This window comes from Trachypithecus francoisi, unplaced genomic scaffold (genome assembly GCF_009764315.1).
Source record: "Trachypithecus francoisi isolate TF-2019V2 unplaced genomic scaffold, Tfra_2.0 Lachesis_group8, whole genome shotgun sequence".
NCBI lineage: Eukaryota > Metazoa > Chordata > Mammalia > Primates > Cercopithecidae > Trachypithecus > Trachypithecus francoisi.
Genome location: NW_022681473.1, coordinates 66,587,388 through 66,605,228, shown reverse-complemented (window position 1 = coordinate 66,605,228; position 17,841 = coordinate 66,587,388). Strand labels below are relative to the sequence as shown.

Sequence of the window (17,841 nt, the reverse complement as noted above, 5' to 3'; positions counted from 1 at the left end):
ACTCCATCACCCAGAGAACCCAGAAGCTTGAAGCTACCTAGGGTGAGGGCAGGGGTTTGCTGGCCACCCCTCCTCTCCAGCATGGAGAGGGAGGACCTGGGACATCCAGGGTGCAAGATGACAGGTCTTGTAGGAGAAGGGACTGGAGCTGGTGGCTTCTTTTGTGCTGTCACTCAAGGTCAGAGGAATAAAAACCTTGCTGTTCTCTTTGTTCCCCTGCATTTCCTTTTATAATGTTTGAGTGACATTACAACAGAGATCAGAGACCTCAGAAAACATTCTCCTCCAGTCCTTTCTCCCATTTCATTGAGCAGACAGAAGCCAAGGAGCAGGAGGCTTGCAGAGGTCTTGTAGCAGAAGTGCAGATTGCAGTGCCAGAATCTAGTCTCCTCTTCTGCATTGCCCGCTCTGACTTACAGCCTGACATGGGTTGGATTTGCAGGAGTCTGGGAAGGCTCTGCAGATATGTTCAACAAACACCTCCAGGAAGTCTTCTCAGAGCACAGCACCTCCTGCTGGGCTCCCTAATGTTGGCCCTGCCCTTTGGGCTCAGCAGAACTCCAAGTGTTGGTCAGCAGGAATGTTGAACTTAAGTTTGTGGGCCTCGAAGAGGTTGCACAGCTCTTTGATATAACGCTGGTGCAGCTGGTTCACCTCCTCCTCCGAGGGATGCAGCGTCTTCTGTACCTCGATGGGCTTCCCCACTGCAAGGCATAGAGGTGTACAGTGGCTTAGGGTAGGGAAGGGGCCCTTGGGGCAGGTGCCCATCCCCATGGTTCATCCCTGCAGAAAAGTTCTCTCTCTCTCTCTCTCTCTCTCTCTCTCTTTCTTTCTTTCTTTCTTTCCTGCAGTCTCGCTCTGTAGCCCAGGCTGGAGTGCAGTGGCACAATCTCAGCTCACTGCAACCTCTACCTCCCGGGTCCTGGTTCAAGCAATTCTCCTGCCTCAGCCTTCCGAGTAGCTGGGATTACAGGCATGCGCCACCATGCCCAGCTAATTTTTGTATTTTTAGTAGAGATAGGGTTTCGCCATGTTGGCCAGGCTGGTCTTGAATTCCTGACCTCGTGATCTGCCCTCCTCAGTCTCCTGAAGTGCAGGGATTACAAGTGTGAGCCACCGCGACCAGCCAATGGCTGGATTTCAATGTGTCAGGCAATGTATTAGGTGCTTTACACGAAATACTCCCTTTTATCCTATGGGCATAAAAAACTGTCATTATTCCTATTTGACAGATGAGTCAATGAGGCCCAGAGAGGTTACCTGACTTGTTCAAGGTCACATAGCCAGGAAGAACCACTGCCAGGTTTTAGACCCTGGGGGTGTGCCCTTCACCTTCAGGCTAAATGATCTGGGGAGTCCAAGATGCCATAATTGGAAGCGGCTATATTTCTAAGATGGGGTGAGTTCATAGCCCAGGCAGCTCTTCTTTCCCCTCTACCCCTCCACGCTGACTTGCAGTGGATCCCTTACCCCAGGGAGGAATCAGGATGGACCTAACTCATCTCTTTCTCTGGTTCTGCCTGGCTGAGAAGGCAGGTCCTCTGTCCTCTCTTCTGGCAATAGTTCTGGAGGCAGCAGAAGTATTAAAATTCTTGAAAATATTGCCACACAACACAGGGCGGGTCATGATGTAGGGGTTTACCAAGTCTGCTCAATTAGCAAGTGGATGGATGGAGATGAGATAAATGGACTTCTCCCTATAAAGTCTTTTGGAGGCCGGGCATGGTGGCTCATGCCTGTAATCCCAGTACTTTGGGAGGCTGAGCCTGGGGGATCACTTTAGGTCAGGAGTTCCAGACGAGCCTGGCCAACATGGTGAAACCCTATCTCTACTAAAAATACAAAAGTTACCCAGGCGTGGTGGCATGCACCTGTAATCTCAGCTACTCTGGAGGTTGAGGCAGGAGAATCGCTTGAACCCGGGAGGTGGAGGTTGCAGTGAGCTGAGCTCATGCCACTGCACTCCAGCCTGGGCCACAGAGCAGGACTCTGTCTCAAAAAAAAAAAGAATTAAACCCACCTTTTCTGGCATTGTAAAAAGTCAGAATGATCCTAATAAAAACCCCAACTTTGTTATACAAAAACAGTGTGATATTTTGGAAGATACTTAACTTCTCTGAGCCCCAGTTTACATCAATGAAATGGGTATAGTAACTCCTGTCTTGAAGGTATGGCCAGGCGCAATGGCCCATGCCTTTAATTCCAGCACTTTGGGAGGCTGAGGCAGGCGGATCACTTGAGGTCAGGAGTTTGAGACCAGCCTGGTCAACATGGTGAAACCTCGTCTCTACTAAAAATACAAAAATTAGCTGAGTTTTGTGGTGAGCAACTCTAGTCCCAGCTACTCGGGAGGTTGAGGCATGAGAATTTCTTGAACCCGGGATTGTGCCATTGCACTCCAGGCTTTCTGCCTTGAAGGTTGTTAGAATAAGCTGAGTTGCTTCATGTAGGGCAGCTAGCGTAGTGCCTGGCACACAGCAGATGCTCAGCAACTAGTCGCAACTATTGCTCTTGGCACCTCTGCTACAGTTCCTATCCCAGACTGTCTTCTATTCTATCTGCTTGCGTGTGTATGTTTCCCAGTCTAGAATGTGAGCCCCATTAAGGCAGGAATAAAGCTGGCCCATCTCCACGTCCCCTTGCAGCGCACAACATAGCCTCCTCCCTCCCAGCCTGGTCCTGGACTTACCCACAGTGGTGATGGGCCGGCGGTAGGGTATTAAACCAAAGCTGTACTGGAAGACACCACGGCCATGAAAGAGTGGGAGGGAGATGCCCATGATCTTCTGCAACCGATTCTGGATACAGCGCAACCAGGAGCCAGAAGAGTTGGGAATCTGGTCAAATAGGTCATTCTCCCCGAAGGAGAAGATCGGCACCAGGGGTGCCCTGGAGACAAATAGAGGAAAGAGGGCATGTGAGAGGCCCCAGAGAAGGCACAAGCTGAAAGGCCCTTTAGCTTCCTGCAGGGACTCTGTGACCAAGAAATGGAGCAGAGGTCAGCCACCTGGGCTGGAAGTGGAGGCCTGGGTTATCTCCCAGACCTTCACAGCCCCATTCTCTGACCTTGGGCAGGTCCCTTGCAGGGCCACAACTTCCCAGTTGCACCATGAGAGGTAGACCAGCATGCTTCAGACAGTCCAGTCCTCCCAGATATAAAAATCTGCATTGTTTTTCCCAGAAAAATCTCTCCCACCTCAGCTGGCTCATGTTTCTCAAGGATGCTTCACCTCAAGTAGGGAGAAGAGCTCGGAAATGTACCCCAAATATCACTCTTCTAGATACCATAGGTCTCAGGTCAAGTGCCAGTTTTGTGGAATATGTTCATTGCCACCTAGTTTCTTAGATTACTGAGTCTCCCTTGTGGAAACTTTTCTAGGTATTTGGGCGTGAGACACCAAAATATAATCTTCATTGTGAATGGACTGAAAATCTCTACCAAAATAGAATCTGCCTTCGTCTCTGCCCTCTTCCCACCAAAATAAAATCCTTGCCAATCGCCAACTAAAACCAGCGTGCTCTTCCCAGAGTGCTCTACCCGTGTGTCAGGGCGAGCCTGATGAAGCCCTTTCGGTTCCGCAGTAACAGCGTGAAGGATCCAGGCCTGGCATCCAGGGCCTCCTGGGCACCCCCTACAATGACGCCCAGCAAGTTTCCGCCACCCTTCCTGTTCAGAATGTGAGCAGCGCTCTCCTTTTCTGATGTGACCAACCCTGCGGAAAGAGAAAGGTGGGTCAGGTATGGGGTGAGGGAGCAAGGGCTATGAAAGCACATGTAGCCCATGAAAGAGATCACCAGCAAGGCCTGGGGTTGCCCCCACTGCACCCCATTCCAGCTAGGAGCTCCCTGAGTCCTCTCCATCTTCCCAACCCCCTGATGAACTTAGCACCCAGCATGGTGCTGTAGGAAGTGCTTCTTTGGGCCCAGCCTCCTTCTCCTACTGCACACGCTCTTGGAAGAAGTACAGAACTGTTGGCAACCCTCCTGAAAATTTGTTACCTTCCTGAGCTGCTCAGGGGTGGAAACACTCACCTGCGGACATGATGTAATCTCTGAAGAAGGGAACCCGGAACCACAAGGTCAGCATCATCAGATAGGGGCGGATACCGGGGAAGATCGAAGAGAAGCCTGTGCTCTCAGTGCACAGGTTGGCAAAGGCTCCGGCTGCCAGGACTCCATGGGGGTGGAAGCCCGCAATGTAGTTCCGAGAGGGGTCCAGCTCAGCAGTCTTGACCAGCTGCAGGGACAGCAACCTACTGAGCCAGGGCAGGGCCTGTGTTTCAACCCTGACTCTTCCCCTCACTGGTGTGACCTTGGGAAACCCCCCTGAGCCTCCAGGTCTTCATCCATATGTCTGACCACCCTGGGTTCTTACGAAGATTCAGATATGGTGTGTGACAGCACCTGGAGATACCATGGTGCTGGCTGTGCCACAGAGTTGATGCTGGCTTGGGACAAATTGCTTCCTTCTCCTACAGACTCCTCATTTATAAAGTGGCAATACAGTATTTGGCCCTGTCCCTACTACCTCCTAGGGCTACTGAGAAACTCAGGCATGATGGTGCCTGGAATTGCTTATACCAACACCACCTGTACAGGATATAACATGAAGGCATCAAGAGGCTACACAGGGGTATCACCATGCTGAAATAGCCCCATTTTAAGAAAAATAATGTTCCGGCCAGGCGTGGTGGCTCATGCCTGTAATCTCAGCACTTTGGGAGGCCAAGGCAGGTGGATCACCCGAGGTCAGGAGTTTGAGACCAGCCTGGCCAACATGGTGAAACCCCATCTCTAATAAAAATACCAAAAATTAGCTAGGTGTAGTGGCAGGCGCCTGTAATCACAGCTACTCAGGAGGCTGAGACAGGAGAATCACTTGAACTTGGGAGGCGGAGGTTGCAGTGAACCGAGATCGTGCCACTGCACTCCAGCCTGGACAACAAGAGCAAAAAACTCCATCTCAAAAAAAAAAAAAAGAAAGAAAAGCATTTGTGCATAGAGAAACACCCTGGTGAGTGGAAGGGCCTGTGTCTAGGTCACTGAGCCAATATTAGAATGGGCATCTATGCGCACTTTATCTATTGTGGTCCCACAGAGCATGCAATTGGATACGTGCACATAGATACATGTACTAATACTGGCTCAGTGACCTAGACACAGGCCCTCCCACAGTGCAGGCACTTGGATACTGAGGTGTGGTCTGCACCTCCCCAGATGTGGTCTCTATTGGTATTTTTCTTTGCTAACCTCTTTCATCTGTCCCCTGGACCCAAATCTATCACAACATCCCTGTGAACATTACAGACCATGTGTCTGATGCATCTATGTCACCAGTGCAGGCCTGGAACAGAGATGCTCTGGAAAGGGTATGGCATGAAGGAAGGAAGGAATAAGCCCAATGGATGAGGATGGTGCAGCCTCAGAAGGAAGGCTCCCTGACCCCAATCCTATCCTGGCATGTTACCGGGGTTCCACTAGTGAGAAAAAGAACCTTGAGTCAGGAGACCCAGGTTCTGCTGCTGGCTCATCACATGACGGTTGTCAGGCCCCTGTCCCCTCTGTGGCTCAATTATTTCTGTCCCACAGGACACTGACAACGCCTCCCTGGCAGGGTTGCTACTGGGTTGAAGGGGGTAAACAAAGAAGAGAGGAGACTTATGAAGTGCTGTGGTCTGTCTCCCTCCCTCAGTTCTGTTAGGTGAAAGGAGTATGACTAAACGAAGATGGATGGCTGTCTGGGGAAAATCCTGCCTGGGTGCATGCCCTGGCAGGCTGGGTGTGCAGCAGGCAGTGGGGCCTGGAGAAGGGCATAGCCAGGTTACTAGGTTCTGGGGGTTGCTATCGCTTTTGGTTGATATGATTTATATACCATAAAATGTATCCATTTTAAGTATGAAATTCAGGGTTTCAGTGTATTTAAAAGGTATGGGATAGGTGTGGTGGCTCACACCTCTAATCTTAGCAGCCTGGCAACACAGTGAGACTCCATCTCTACAAACATTTTTTTTAAAGTTGTGGTGGTACATGCCTGTAGTCCAAGCTACTTGGGAGGCTGAGGCGGGAGGATTGCTTGAGCCCAGGAATGAGGCTGCAGTGAGTTATGATAGCACCACTGCACTCCAGCCTGGATTACAGAAAGAGATCCTGTCTTTCTTTCTTTTTTTGAGATAGGGTCTTACTCTGTCGCCCAGACGCGAGTACAGTGGCACAATCTCGGCTCACTGCAACTTCTGCCTCCCAGGCTCAAGCAATCCTCCTGCCTCAGCCTCCTGAGTACCTGGGATTACAGGTGTGCACCACTACCGTCAGGCTCATTTTTGTATTTTTAGTGGAGATGGGGTTTCACCATGTTGGCCAGGCTGGTCTTGAGCTCTTGACCTCAAATGATCCATCCCCCTCAGCCTCCCAAAGTGCTGGGATCACAGGTGTGAGCCACCACACCTGGCCAAGATCCTGTCTTAAAAAAAAAAAAAAAAAAAAAAAAGCTGTGTTACCAATCAATATCTAATTCCAGAACATTTTCAACACTCCAAAATAAACTCATACCCATTAGAAGTCACTCCCCCTCTCCCCAGCCCCTGGAACCACAAATTTACTTTCTGTCTCTATGGATTTGCCTGTTCCAGACATTTCACGTAAATTGAATCATACAATATGTGGCATTTGCGTCTGGTTTCCTTCATTTAGCATGATTGGAGGTTTATCTATGTTGTAGTGTATCTGTACTTCATTCCTTGCTGTGACTGTATAGTATTCAATTTTATGGATATTCTACATCTTGGATGTCCATTCATTAGTCAAGGACATTTGAGTGGTTTCACCCTTGGGCCATTACAAATAACGTGGCCACGAGCACTTGTGTACAAGTCTTGGTGTGAAAATGTTCAGTTCTTTGGCAGGGGCTACAGGGGCGCTACTTTTTTTTTTTTTTTTTTTAAGACGGAGTCTCGCTCTGTCGCCCAGGCTGGAGTGCAGTGGCGCAATCTCGGCTCACTGCAAGCTCCGCCTCCCGGGTTCCCGCCATTCTCCCGCCTCAGCCTCCGAGTAGCTGGGACTACAGGCGCCCACCACCGCGCCCGGCTAGTTTTTTTTTGTATTTTTAGTAGAGACGGGGTTTCACCGTGTTAGCCAGGAGGGTCTCGATCTCCTGACCTCGTGATCCACCCGCCTCTTCAGTCCCTGCCTAAACGATCACAGCACCTCTCCAGGAGTGGACATCTGGACATTGAGTGGGAGGGAGGACAGCGGGGGACTGCTATGTCTCTACTATGTCTGTCCATTCCCATTTCTCCACAAACGATCTTGTGCCCCCTCACAGCCGTAGGTCAACTGAAGAGCCTCAAGAGCCCACTGTCCTAACAGATTCTTTATGGTTCACAAAGCAGCCATGCTGTTAGCTTGTTTAATGTTCAATCTGGCCCTAGGGAGGCTGGCTGGAGTATGATAGGCCCAATGTGACAGTCCAGCAAACTGAGCTGTGGAGACCTGCCCTGAGCCACACAGATGGCTCTGAGTTCTGCCACCTCCTGCAGAAAGCATCAAAGAGAGACAGAGAGAGAGAGAGAGCGCAAAATGAGCCAGGAAGCCTTTGTTCCAGACCCAGGGAAATATCTTGGCACTCAGGACTGTCTTTGGGGCCTTTCACTTGCTAGTCAGACTTGGAAGGTCCAGGGTTCTCTCAATTCCCTTCTCCCAGGAGAAAGTGGCTCCTGCATCAACAACCTGCCTCACACTGCTCCAGGGCCTGGCGTGGGAGAGCCTGTTCATGGCCTATTTATGTGCTTAGATTAATCGGCAGGTTAAAAATGCTGGGCATGCAGGGTGTGATTCCGTAGGTCTGATCTGGCCCTGGGCATCTGATTTGTGACAGACTTCCTAGGGGATTTGGTTACACATCAAAATTCAAAAATCCCCTTTCAGGTTCAGGTGGTTAGCTCTGTGTGTGTGTGTGTGTGTGTGGACTAGGGTGCTTCCCTGTCTCCCCGCATCCAGCTCAGATGGATGGAAAGGCTTGGATATTCTCCTTGGCCCTGGCTGTAACTCCCTGTGGCCCTGGGTAGGGTTTTGGCCTCCCCAGTCCACTCTGTTGATAAGTTATTAGCTGGTTCTCGCCCCACCATAGTCACACACTCACTTCACAGACACGCATTGATACCCATGGACACATCCCCTCAATTCTAACATGCGCACTCTCCCTGCCCACTTGTTGAAGAAATACAGTAAGCGCCAGGCCCTGAGAGCTGGAAAGAGTGCCAGAGTTGGTAAACACTCCCAGTATCTACCAGGCCCCAGGCACCTTGCGTACACCAACTTGCCTCACCCTCCGTCAACCGTATGAGGGAAGTATTGTATCATTGCCCCCCCCCCCCCACTTAGCAGATGAGGAGATGGAGACACAAGGTTCATTAACTAGTTGTAGGTCATATAGCTAGTATAGACTTAGAGCCAGGGTTTGAACCCAGAAGCCTGGTTCTGTGTGTGTAACCAGGAGGCTCTGCTACCCTGTAGGAGTCCTAAGTAAAAGGGGATTCATGGGGTAAGAGGGTGCACTCCAAGTAAGAGCGCCAGCACAAGTGACGTAGCTCATGCCTAGAGAGCTCGGATGGCAAGGGGAGGACAAGCAGGTGAGGGGTGGGTGGGGTGCAGGGACTGGAAGGCTGCAGCAAAATAGACTTTAAGAGCCATGGGAGTCACTGTCACTGCAGTATTTCACTCATTTTATGAGGATTATTCCAGCCGCAGTGTGGTGGATGGACTGCTGGGGGCATTGGCAGAAGTAGAGCCAAGATAAAGAGATATGTATGGTCAGGGCTTAGGGCCAGGGGAGGAGAAATCAGGCTGGAGGAGTTTAGGAGGCAGAGCCCAGGGCTTAGAGCAGTGGTTCTTCACTGGGGCGAGTGTATGCCCCCAGCTCCTCCCCCTCCCCTAACAGAAGTCATTTGGTAATGTCTATAAATGTTTTTGGCTGTCACAACAGGGAGGGATAGTGCTACCGGCATTGAGTGAGTAGATGCCAGGGGTGCAGACAGTCCCCACAACATAGAATAATACAGCCCCAAATTTGAATGGTGCCCAGGTGGACAAAGCTACCTGGAGAGCTACCTGGCTGTGGGGTGCAGTGGACCAGAATAGGGTGGGAGGCCCCCAGTCCCTGCAAGGCAGCCCTGGGGCTAAGGGAACCGCTGTGCTCTGTGCCAGCTCTCCCTGCCCATGGCAGGGGTAGGACTCCTGGGAGGGTCCTGGAGATGCGCCCCATCTCCATGTGAGAAGACCTCCCAGGCAGAGCCTTCCTATAACCAAGGGGGCAATCTCAGGGGGAAGCACGTATCCTAGATTGTGTAAGCTGGGATTTCTGTCCTGGGTGAAAGCTGGGCACCTGAGTCCCAGTGACTCGGGTTAAGAGACCCAGTGCTGAGAGGTGGTGGGTAGGAGGTCAGGCACTAAGGCCCTAGAGATGCCTGGCAGGCTGCAGAAGACCTGAGGGTTTGTCACAGGTGTGTGTGGGTGGGGTCAAGGAGGTGGCCTGCAGGCTGCCCCAAGCCGGGCTCTGTCAGTGACAGGCATGGTGCAGGCAGCATTTCCTGACAGCTGGTCACAGCCCTGGTCATAGCCCTTGGTGCCTAAGGCCTTGGCCCATAGAGACCGTGTTTGCTCCAGATGACAAAATCTTCAGTGCCAGGGAAACCCAGAGCCTGGGTGGGGCTTCAGTATCAGGTGGGAACAGCTCCTCCTACACAAAACATTGCCTGACGCTCCATAACTAGCACTGTGGGAAGCTGACCGGGTGACTTTAGAAAGTTCTGAGGCCCAGAAACGGTTTCTGAATTTTTCTTGAAATTCCATCACCAGATGCTAGTTCATAAAAACACAGTAAGAACTGATAAAAGCTCAGAAATCACTGGACGGCCACATGTATATGGCAGGGGAGCGTAGAGGTTTGTGAATGGTGGGGGAGCTCAGCAGAGCTGGGGCTCCCTACTGTCTGCTCACCCCATGATCCCTTCAGGACTTGGGCAGTAAAGGTGTGTGGGAGGGTGGGAGGGTCTATGGAAAAAGAGTCTGCAGGCCACAGCCCCACCCAACAGGCCCAGCTTAGAACATAGTCAAAATGAACATCATTTCGCCCTCTGCTGGCCACTCGGTGGCATTGCCACCTTCGGCAGATGGTGCTGCAAAGGGCCTGCGGTGAGCAAGGATTCTGGAAAAACACACACACACACACACACACACACACACCACAACGGTGGCAGGAGCAGGCGCAGTAGCTGACGCCTATAATCCCAGCACTTTGGGAGGCCGAGGCGGGCAGATCATCTGAGGTCGGGAGTTCGAGACCAGCCTGGTCAACATGGTGAAACTCCGTATCTACTAAAAAAGTACAAATTAGCCAGGAGTGGAGGCGGGTGCCTGTAATCCCAGTTACTCAGGATGCTGAGGCAAGAGAATCGCTTGAACCTGGGAGGTGGAGGTTGCAGTGAGCCGATATCACGCCACTGCATTCCAGACTGGGCAAAAAAAGTGAAACTCCGTCTCGAAAAAACAAAAACAAACAAACAAACAAACAAACAAAAAAACCGGTGCAAATAGAATTTCTGCAAATCGAGGTCTGTGTCCCACCAGTGTTAACAGTACTAAGGTTGAGATATCCTCCTCAAGAGCCACCTGGCTGAGGAAGGAGCAGGAAGGACGTTGATAGGGTAGGCGCAGAGCTGCCTCAGCATTTCTGCCAGACCTGCAACTGGAAAGGCTCCAGGTGCACAGAGGGCCAGATGCTGTCCTTTGAGGCCCTTGGGCTGGCTGAAGACACCCCAGGAGAACTTTCAGGTGAGCAGTCCCAGTCCTGCGGAATGGCCTCCAATGGCCTCCACCCTCTGACCTGAGGGCCTCCCCAGCCTCCTCTGCAGGCCTGCCTTCTGCTTTAGCTGTGCTGGATGTCAGGCTGTGGCTCAGAACTCACCGTGTGGCAAGTGCCTGGGCCTGTGCTTGTGTGTTTGCCTTTTCAGGCTGCTTTTCTTCCCCCAGTGGGCTTGGGATTCAGCTCAAGAGCGGGAAGTGAGACCAGAACCTCCAAAACTCTCCGGGAGGCCAGAGCCTGCTTCAGGTTTTCTTTGGCTTGGTCCCTGATGTCACACACACGTCCCCAGGCTGGCCACAGCACACTCTCCCAGGAAGACTCTGACCTTCCTGGCACAGAAGAGGAAGCCCAGGCGGGAGAGAGGAGAGGCAGGAAAGGGAGGTGAATCTCAAAGTGCAGAGGTCCTGGGGTGGGGATGAGGACTCTGCCTCTGACACATCCATGGGTTGCTCCCAGAACTCAGCAAGCCCTAAGTTTCTTTGCTGACAAGACCCTGGAGGGGGCCTTGCAGGAAACACATATGAGGGGCAGGGGAGACTGCCCCCCTCCTGAGCCCCCCAGGCTAGACCATGTTCTGCCTTTCCACATCTACCACCCCTCGTGAGCATGGCAGTCTCTGCCAGCCACTGCCCGCTCTCTGCCCAGCACCCCCCTTGCCCTTTGCCCTGGAGGCCCTGCTCACTGCGGTGCTAGAGGCTCTTGCATTCCAGTTGTGGCTCAGCCTTTGCTAGTCCTTCTTGGGCTCCAGGACTCTCAGAAGGGAGCAAGGCAGGAATCCCAACCACCTTGCGTTCCCATAATTCAGACAAGTTCCTTAACTATGGTGGACTTGTTTCCTCTACCCTTCCCCCTTTGCAAGCTGGAGACCTTGTTTCTGGAGGAACGGGAAGAAGTAGGCTTCCCAGGCAGAGTGGGAGAAGTTACACAGGTGTGGAGGTCAGAGCAGCGGGACTCTCAGAGTCCTCTCCAGACTCGAGTCACGACCACACCTTCTCAGAGTCCCACTGCCAAGGTAAAATAATACTAGCTACCTGTTTACTGAAAACCTACAAAGTGCTAGCTGGGTATGGTGGTTCACGCCTGTAATTCCAGCACTTTGGGAGGCTGAGGTGGGCGGATCACCTAAGGTTGGGAGTTCGAGACTAGCCTGACCAACATGGTGAAACTCCTTCTCTACTAAAAATACAAGAATTAGCCAGGCATGGTGGCCAGCACCTGTAGTCCCAGCTACATGGGAGGCTGAGGCAGGAGAATTGCTTGAACCTGGGAGGCAGAGGTTGCAGTGAGCCGAGATCGCGCCACTGCACTCCAGCCTGGGTGACAGAGCCAGAGCGAGACTCCATCTCAAAAAAAAAAAAGCTACAAAGTGCTTTACCTGCTTTGTCTCATTGAATCTACACAACCCAGTGAGGTATGTGGCATTATCCCCATTTTACATATGAGGAAACTGAGGCTCAGAGAGACTAACTTGCCCACGATCATACAGCCGGTATGGTATGGGGCTGACTTGGGATCAGAGTCTAGTCTGCCTGTCTCCACAGGCCATGTCTTATCCCTTTCTTCTCTCCTGCTTCCAGAGGAGGGCCAACTGCCCCTGCCTGTCCCTTCTTTGCATCCCTGCTGCCTTCCCCACCCTATCCCATCTGGCCAATAAACCATCACTGTCTGGCTGCATAGATCAAGGCTTTAGATTGCCTGGGATTCCATTGAAGGGGCTGAAAGATCTGCTCACTCAAATCCAGGGATCTGCTCTGCTCTGGACACACCTTCAAGTCCAGGGCCAAGTGTCCACAATGACCACGAGGTGACAGGAGTCGGAAAGTCAGAGATTTGAAGGCATGCAGAGGAGGAGGAATCAGATTACTTACTAGATACATGGGGAGACTGAGCCTCAGAACAGGATAAAGCTTTGCCCAAAGATGCACCACATGCCAGTTAGGGGCAGGGTAGGATCTGAGAACAATTCAGGGCTCTCTCACCTGTCCCTTTGCCCACAGTCAGTGTACACACTTGGAAATCTGTAAAAGAACTTGTGTGACATTGGTGACATTTCCTCTTTCTCTGGGTGTCAGCCTCCTCTTCTGGTGAATGTTAAGTGTGAGGTTAGATGGTCCTTAGAAACTGTAAGTTTATTACCTTCACTCCCAAGCCTGGGCTGCTCATGGGTCTGTGCCTTTAAGATAGATAGGCATGCCTTACATCATATACCCTGCAGAACTCCTTCAAACGCTGGACACTCATCAGTCCCTGTATTGGCCTCGCATCCCTGCAGATGCGAAACCATGATTGGAGAGAAGCTGGACTCTTCTCCAGGTCACATAGTAGCAGAAGCCCTAGCTCCTACCTCCCAACCCAGTAGCCTCCTCAATGCATGCAGGGCCATATTTTCCCATGAAGATGTGGGCACTCTGGCCCTGACCATACCCCAGCCAACTCCCTCCCCCACCCCAACCAGCCTCAATACTCACCGAGATGGGGAAATAGTCCTTCATGTACTTCCATATGGTCCAGCACCTGATGGCCTGGACGGGCCGGCCCCCCTGCCGTGGCTTGTCTCGGTCCAGGTACCACCAGGCCGCATACAGGACAGTGAGGAGCCAGAATCTTGTAAACAGGAGGGCTATGAAGCCCACAATGCAGATCTCGGCTGGGGAGAGAAGAAGGAGCTGTCAGGGACAGGATCTGAGAGGAAGGCAGGTGAGATTGCTCAGACTGAGCTCTGTCCATAGGCCCTGGCACTAGCAGCACTGTCCTGTCCAATCCTCGGCCCCAGGAGGAAGACAGCAGCTTCCTGAGCCTTCAAGGAGGAGAGGAAGGCCTCGAGAGGGACTGCGGCCAGCCCAGTGTCACTGCGAGCACGCGTTGAGCCTAGGTAGGCCTAACACCAAAGCTCACTTTCCCTCACTGCACCAGGCCACCTAATTCACTCCATCCCCTGCCTGTCTCCCTTCTCCCCAGGAGAGTTGTCTGTACTTACCAAGTACTCAACCAATGGGGACAACTGGTTGGATAAACTGTTTTGGTTTCCATCTTTTGGGATCTCAGAGCAAAGGGAGACCCTTTCCTGCTCTCTTTCCGTTCATCCTCTGCCCCATTTTCCCAGAGATAAATCCAGGTAGGTCCCTCTCCTTATTCAAGCCCTTCATGACTTCCCCATAACTTCGGGCACAGTCCAAGCAGCTCAACCTGGCCTCCAGGAGCCCCAGAGCTGGCCCTGTCCCTCCTGCTCCCATCTCATGTCTGTGGCCACTCTGAACTACGCAGTGTTCCCAAACCCTGCTGAACTCCAGTGACCAGTGACGTTTGTTGTTGAAAGAAGGAGGGACGGAGGAAGAGGCCAGCCCTGGCCGCCCCAGAATCAGGGGTGCGTCAGGGCTAAGACCAGGCCTCATGTGGAATTCCCCTCTGACTGATGGTTTCTCAGCCCTTACTGGAGGCAAATCCTTGATTGTTTAGCTCATCTGTGCAAAGTGGGTATACAGGGATGTCTAAAATGTCTAAAAACCCTTAGAACAGAGACACGGCTCAACCAGAAGGGATGCTAGGGCAGGGTTCTGGAGGGCCTGCTTTGCCAAGAGGGAGTTTTTTAGCTACAGAATTGCGGGGGAGTTTCTGAGGAAGTACGTGTGGGTGTATGTGTGTGTGTGTGTGTGTGTGTGTGAGAGAGAGAGAGAGAGAGAGAGAGAGAGACATGGCTACTGACCAATGTGTTCAGAGTGTGTCAACATTTCAACAACCAGGAGAGTGGTATCTGTGTGCAGAACCCCAGCCCTGGAGGCAGCAGTTCCTACCCTGTCTGGTGCCAGCAGATGAAAGGAAAAATCCCACGGACTCCCAGTCATTCTCCCTTCCCAAGCCACAGATCCAGGCCCTCCTCGAAAATGTTACCTTCGGCAGAGCTGTTGTTTGGGCAAGGGTGATCTCTCTGGCCACAAATCAGTGGTGGGGTGGGTAAGGGGCCATGCTCACGCCCTCTAGTGTGAGCCCAGCCCAAGGCCCAGGCCAGGTCTGTGCTGAGCAGAGGTCAGCACATTTCTTCATTTCCTTCACAATAGCCCTGTACAGCCAGCATTGTTGTCCCCAATCTGCAGATGGTGAAGTCGAGGCTTGGAGAGGTCAGGCATGGGCTGGCTAAAGTCATGCAACTGGTCAGTTGCCCAGCTGAGTCTGACTCCGGGTTTCCTGGCACCCAGCATGCCCACTCGACAGTCCACTCTCAGCCTGCACTTTCTCCCCGCCCTCCTGTTCTTTCCCTGTTTCGCTCACTTACCCTACTACCAGCCCGTTTCCTCCTCCCAGAGAGCACAGAAGGAAATCCCTCCTCTCTGAGCAGGCTGCAGAGCCCAGAACTCTCCCATCACCACGCAGAGGCTTTCCTACACCACCTGGCAGCCTGCAGATTGGTCTCCATCCAAGTGCCAAAGGAGAACCCACAGTGCAATCCAGGAAGAGTAAGTAACCTGCCCAGAGCCGCAGATGGTGACTTCTACCCCACTCCACCACCAAGAAGCCTCTGGGCAGGCCCAGGAGTCCTCTCTGGGCAGGGGCTCTGAGCGCAACAAAGCCGCCTTTAGGATAAGTGTCTTCCCACCATCAATGTGCTGTGTGCACCTGGTGTGGCTGCTCTGCCCCACCTGAGTGCGGTGGTTTCCCATCCCACAGTGCAGCCCAACTTACCCAGAGCCAAGAAGGAGAAGACAAACTGTAGGACAGCAAGTGTCTGCAGCCTGCGCTCCCACGGCACAAACAAGGGCGCGAACTCTACCATGCCGGAGGGTCAGCCTGACTCCCACAGGTTCTGTGAGCTCTGCTGTGGTCTGAGGCACCCACAGGTTTTGGTTCCTGCCCCGGGCTGTAGAAGCTGGCAGGGAGAGTGCCACACCCAGCCCAGCCCAGCCCCGAGGCCTCCTTGCCCCTGCTGAGGCAGGAACTTCTATCCTACAAGAAACCTTTGAATCTACCTGCTGGAGTCTGGCTAAGGAAGGAGGAAGAGAAGGGGTTGTATAGCCTTTATCAGCCTTCTCAGGCAACACCTTATCTGCATGGCTACCTTTCCCTGATCACTTAAATCTTGTCTTTCCTATAACTAGACAGGTGAAGCCCCAAGCATATGCAATCTTGCCCCCTTCCCACCTATTCAATGACTTGGCCCCAAGGTCAATGGATAAGACCACCTTGTCCTATCCATTGTTCCCCTCCACACATATGCTGTACTAACTCCCACCTAAAAATCCCCACCCACACTGTGTCCTCCACCTCCTGCCCCCTTTATCTGCTCACTCGCACAGCAAACTCTTGGAAGAGCTGTCTTTCATGCCTTCCCGTCCTCACCTCCCATCTGTGGTACCACAAATAGTGGTCCACACTTCAGGTATCACCCTTCCACAAAACTGCCCTTGGCAAGTTCCCTAGTAACCTCCACGTTGTTAAATCCAGTAATCAATTCTCACATCTCATCCTGACCTATTGGCAGCATTAGATACGGTTGATCATTCCCATTTCTTTGAAACCACTTGGCCTTTGGATACTACGCTCTCCCAGTTTTCCTCCTAGCTCTCTGGCTGCTCCTTCTAGGTCTCCTTTGTGCCTCTCGTCTTTCACCAGGCCAGCTGTTAGAGTCCCCCTCCTCCACTCCATCCTCGGGACTTCTCTTTTCTCTCCAGTTCCTGCTCTGTGAGATCTCATCCAGGCTCACACCTGGCATTCTATTTACACAGCAAACACTTACACATCTGCGTCTGCAGCTCTGCTCCCTGGGGCTCTAAACTTGAATCTCTAGGTGGTTCCTTGACATCTTCACTCAATGCCTGATAGGCACTTCCACTGTAGCATGTCTAAAGCTGAACTTGATTCCCTCCCCCACTTCCCTCCTGCCCCGCTGACTCCTCCTCTGCTCTTTCCTATCTCAGTAAAGGGTAACGCCCATTTACCCAGTTGCTCAGGCCAAAACCTGAGTCACACTAGATCCCTTCTGTTCTTCTCTATCCACCTCTATCAGTCACCATGTCCTATCAGTTCTTCTAAATCCCTCCCTCTACATGTGAACTTCAAATTGACGTATATCATACATACGGAAAAATGCACAAATCCTAAGTGGACAGAGGAATGCCTTTTCACAAAGTGAAAGTTATCACCACTCTGATCCACAAACAGAACTTACCTAGCACCCCTTCTGGCCTTGCCAGTCACTGCTTTCCTCCCTGTAGCTCAGCACCATCCTCATCTCTGTTCTTGAACTTTATGAAAAGTGAATCATTGAATGTGTGCTCTTTTGAGACATCATGTGTGTCTGTATTGCCTTTGTTTTCATTGCTGTTTAGCATTCCATTGTGTGAATATGCCACAGTGTCCCTTTGGCTGCTGACAAGCATTTGGGCTGTCACCTGTTTCTGGCTATTATGAATATCCCTGCTATGAACATTCCTGTACATGTCTTTCAGTATACATCTATACACATTTCCGTTGGGTATGTGCCTGGAAATAGAATTGATGGGTCTCATGGTATATAGCCATAGAGTTTTCCAAAGTGATTGTACAAATCTACACTCTCACAAGCCTTATATAAGAATTCTGAGTTCTGAATTGTGGTGGGTGTGTAGTGGTCCTTCATTGTAGTTATAGCATTTTCCTAACAACTAATAAGTATGAGCACATTTTAATATGCTTACTGCCCATTGGATGTCATTTTCTATGACCTTGTTCTAGTGTTTTGTTGATTTCAGTCTCTTGAACTGAACAGCTGCTGTCTACCTCCACAGCCAGCCTCTTTTATAGCCTGGCTGTGTCTTCCTTATTGGCCTCTCCATTTACTTTCTATCCTCGTTCTCCTCTCCATAATTTCAGTACAGCAGGAGAACCCGCTGGGATTATGAATACATGAATGTTCAAGTTTGGGAGTGGAGCCAAACTGTCTTCCAAAATAATAAAATAATACATCAGTGTACAGTCTCCCCAGGAATCGAGAGCTCCCCACCCCTACGGAT

At 51.6% G+C, this 17,841-nt stretch overlaps 1 protein-coding gene across 3 annotated transcripts; it reads right to left on the bottom strand.

The window, feature by feature from the left end:
- Positions 1-226: 226 nt before the first annotated feature.
- MOGAT2 (monoacylglycerol O-acyltransferase 2) lies at positions 227-16,666 on the bottom strand. Of its 3 annotated transcripts, XM_033206428.1 has the most exons (7): positions 15,536-15,999; positions 13,327-13,505; positions 4,033-4,237; positions 3,539-3,713; positions 2,690-2,889; positions 1,471-1,565; positions 620-704 (listed from the first exon to the last, which is right to left on the bottom strand). In XM_033206428.1, exons 1-6 carry the CDS (start codon positions 15,624-15,626, stop codon positions 1,483-1,485), a joined length of 933 nt encoding a protein of 310 aa, XP_033062319.1. In that variant the 5' UTR covers positions 15,627-15,999; the 3' UTR covers positions 620-704; positions 1,471-1,482. The 3 variants fall into 3 exon arrangements, with proteins under 3 accessions (XP_033062320.1, XP_033062318.1, XP_033062319.1); XM_033206429.1 differs by lacking the exons at positions 1,471-1,565; positions 15,536-15,999 and adding an exon at positions 16,587-16,666 and having other exon boundaries at positions 227-704; XM_033206427.1 differs by lacking the exon at positions 1,471-1,565 and having other exon boundaries at positions 227-704; positions 15,536-15,842.
- Positions 16,667-17,841: the final 1,175 nt, after the last annotated feature.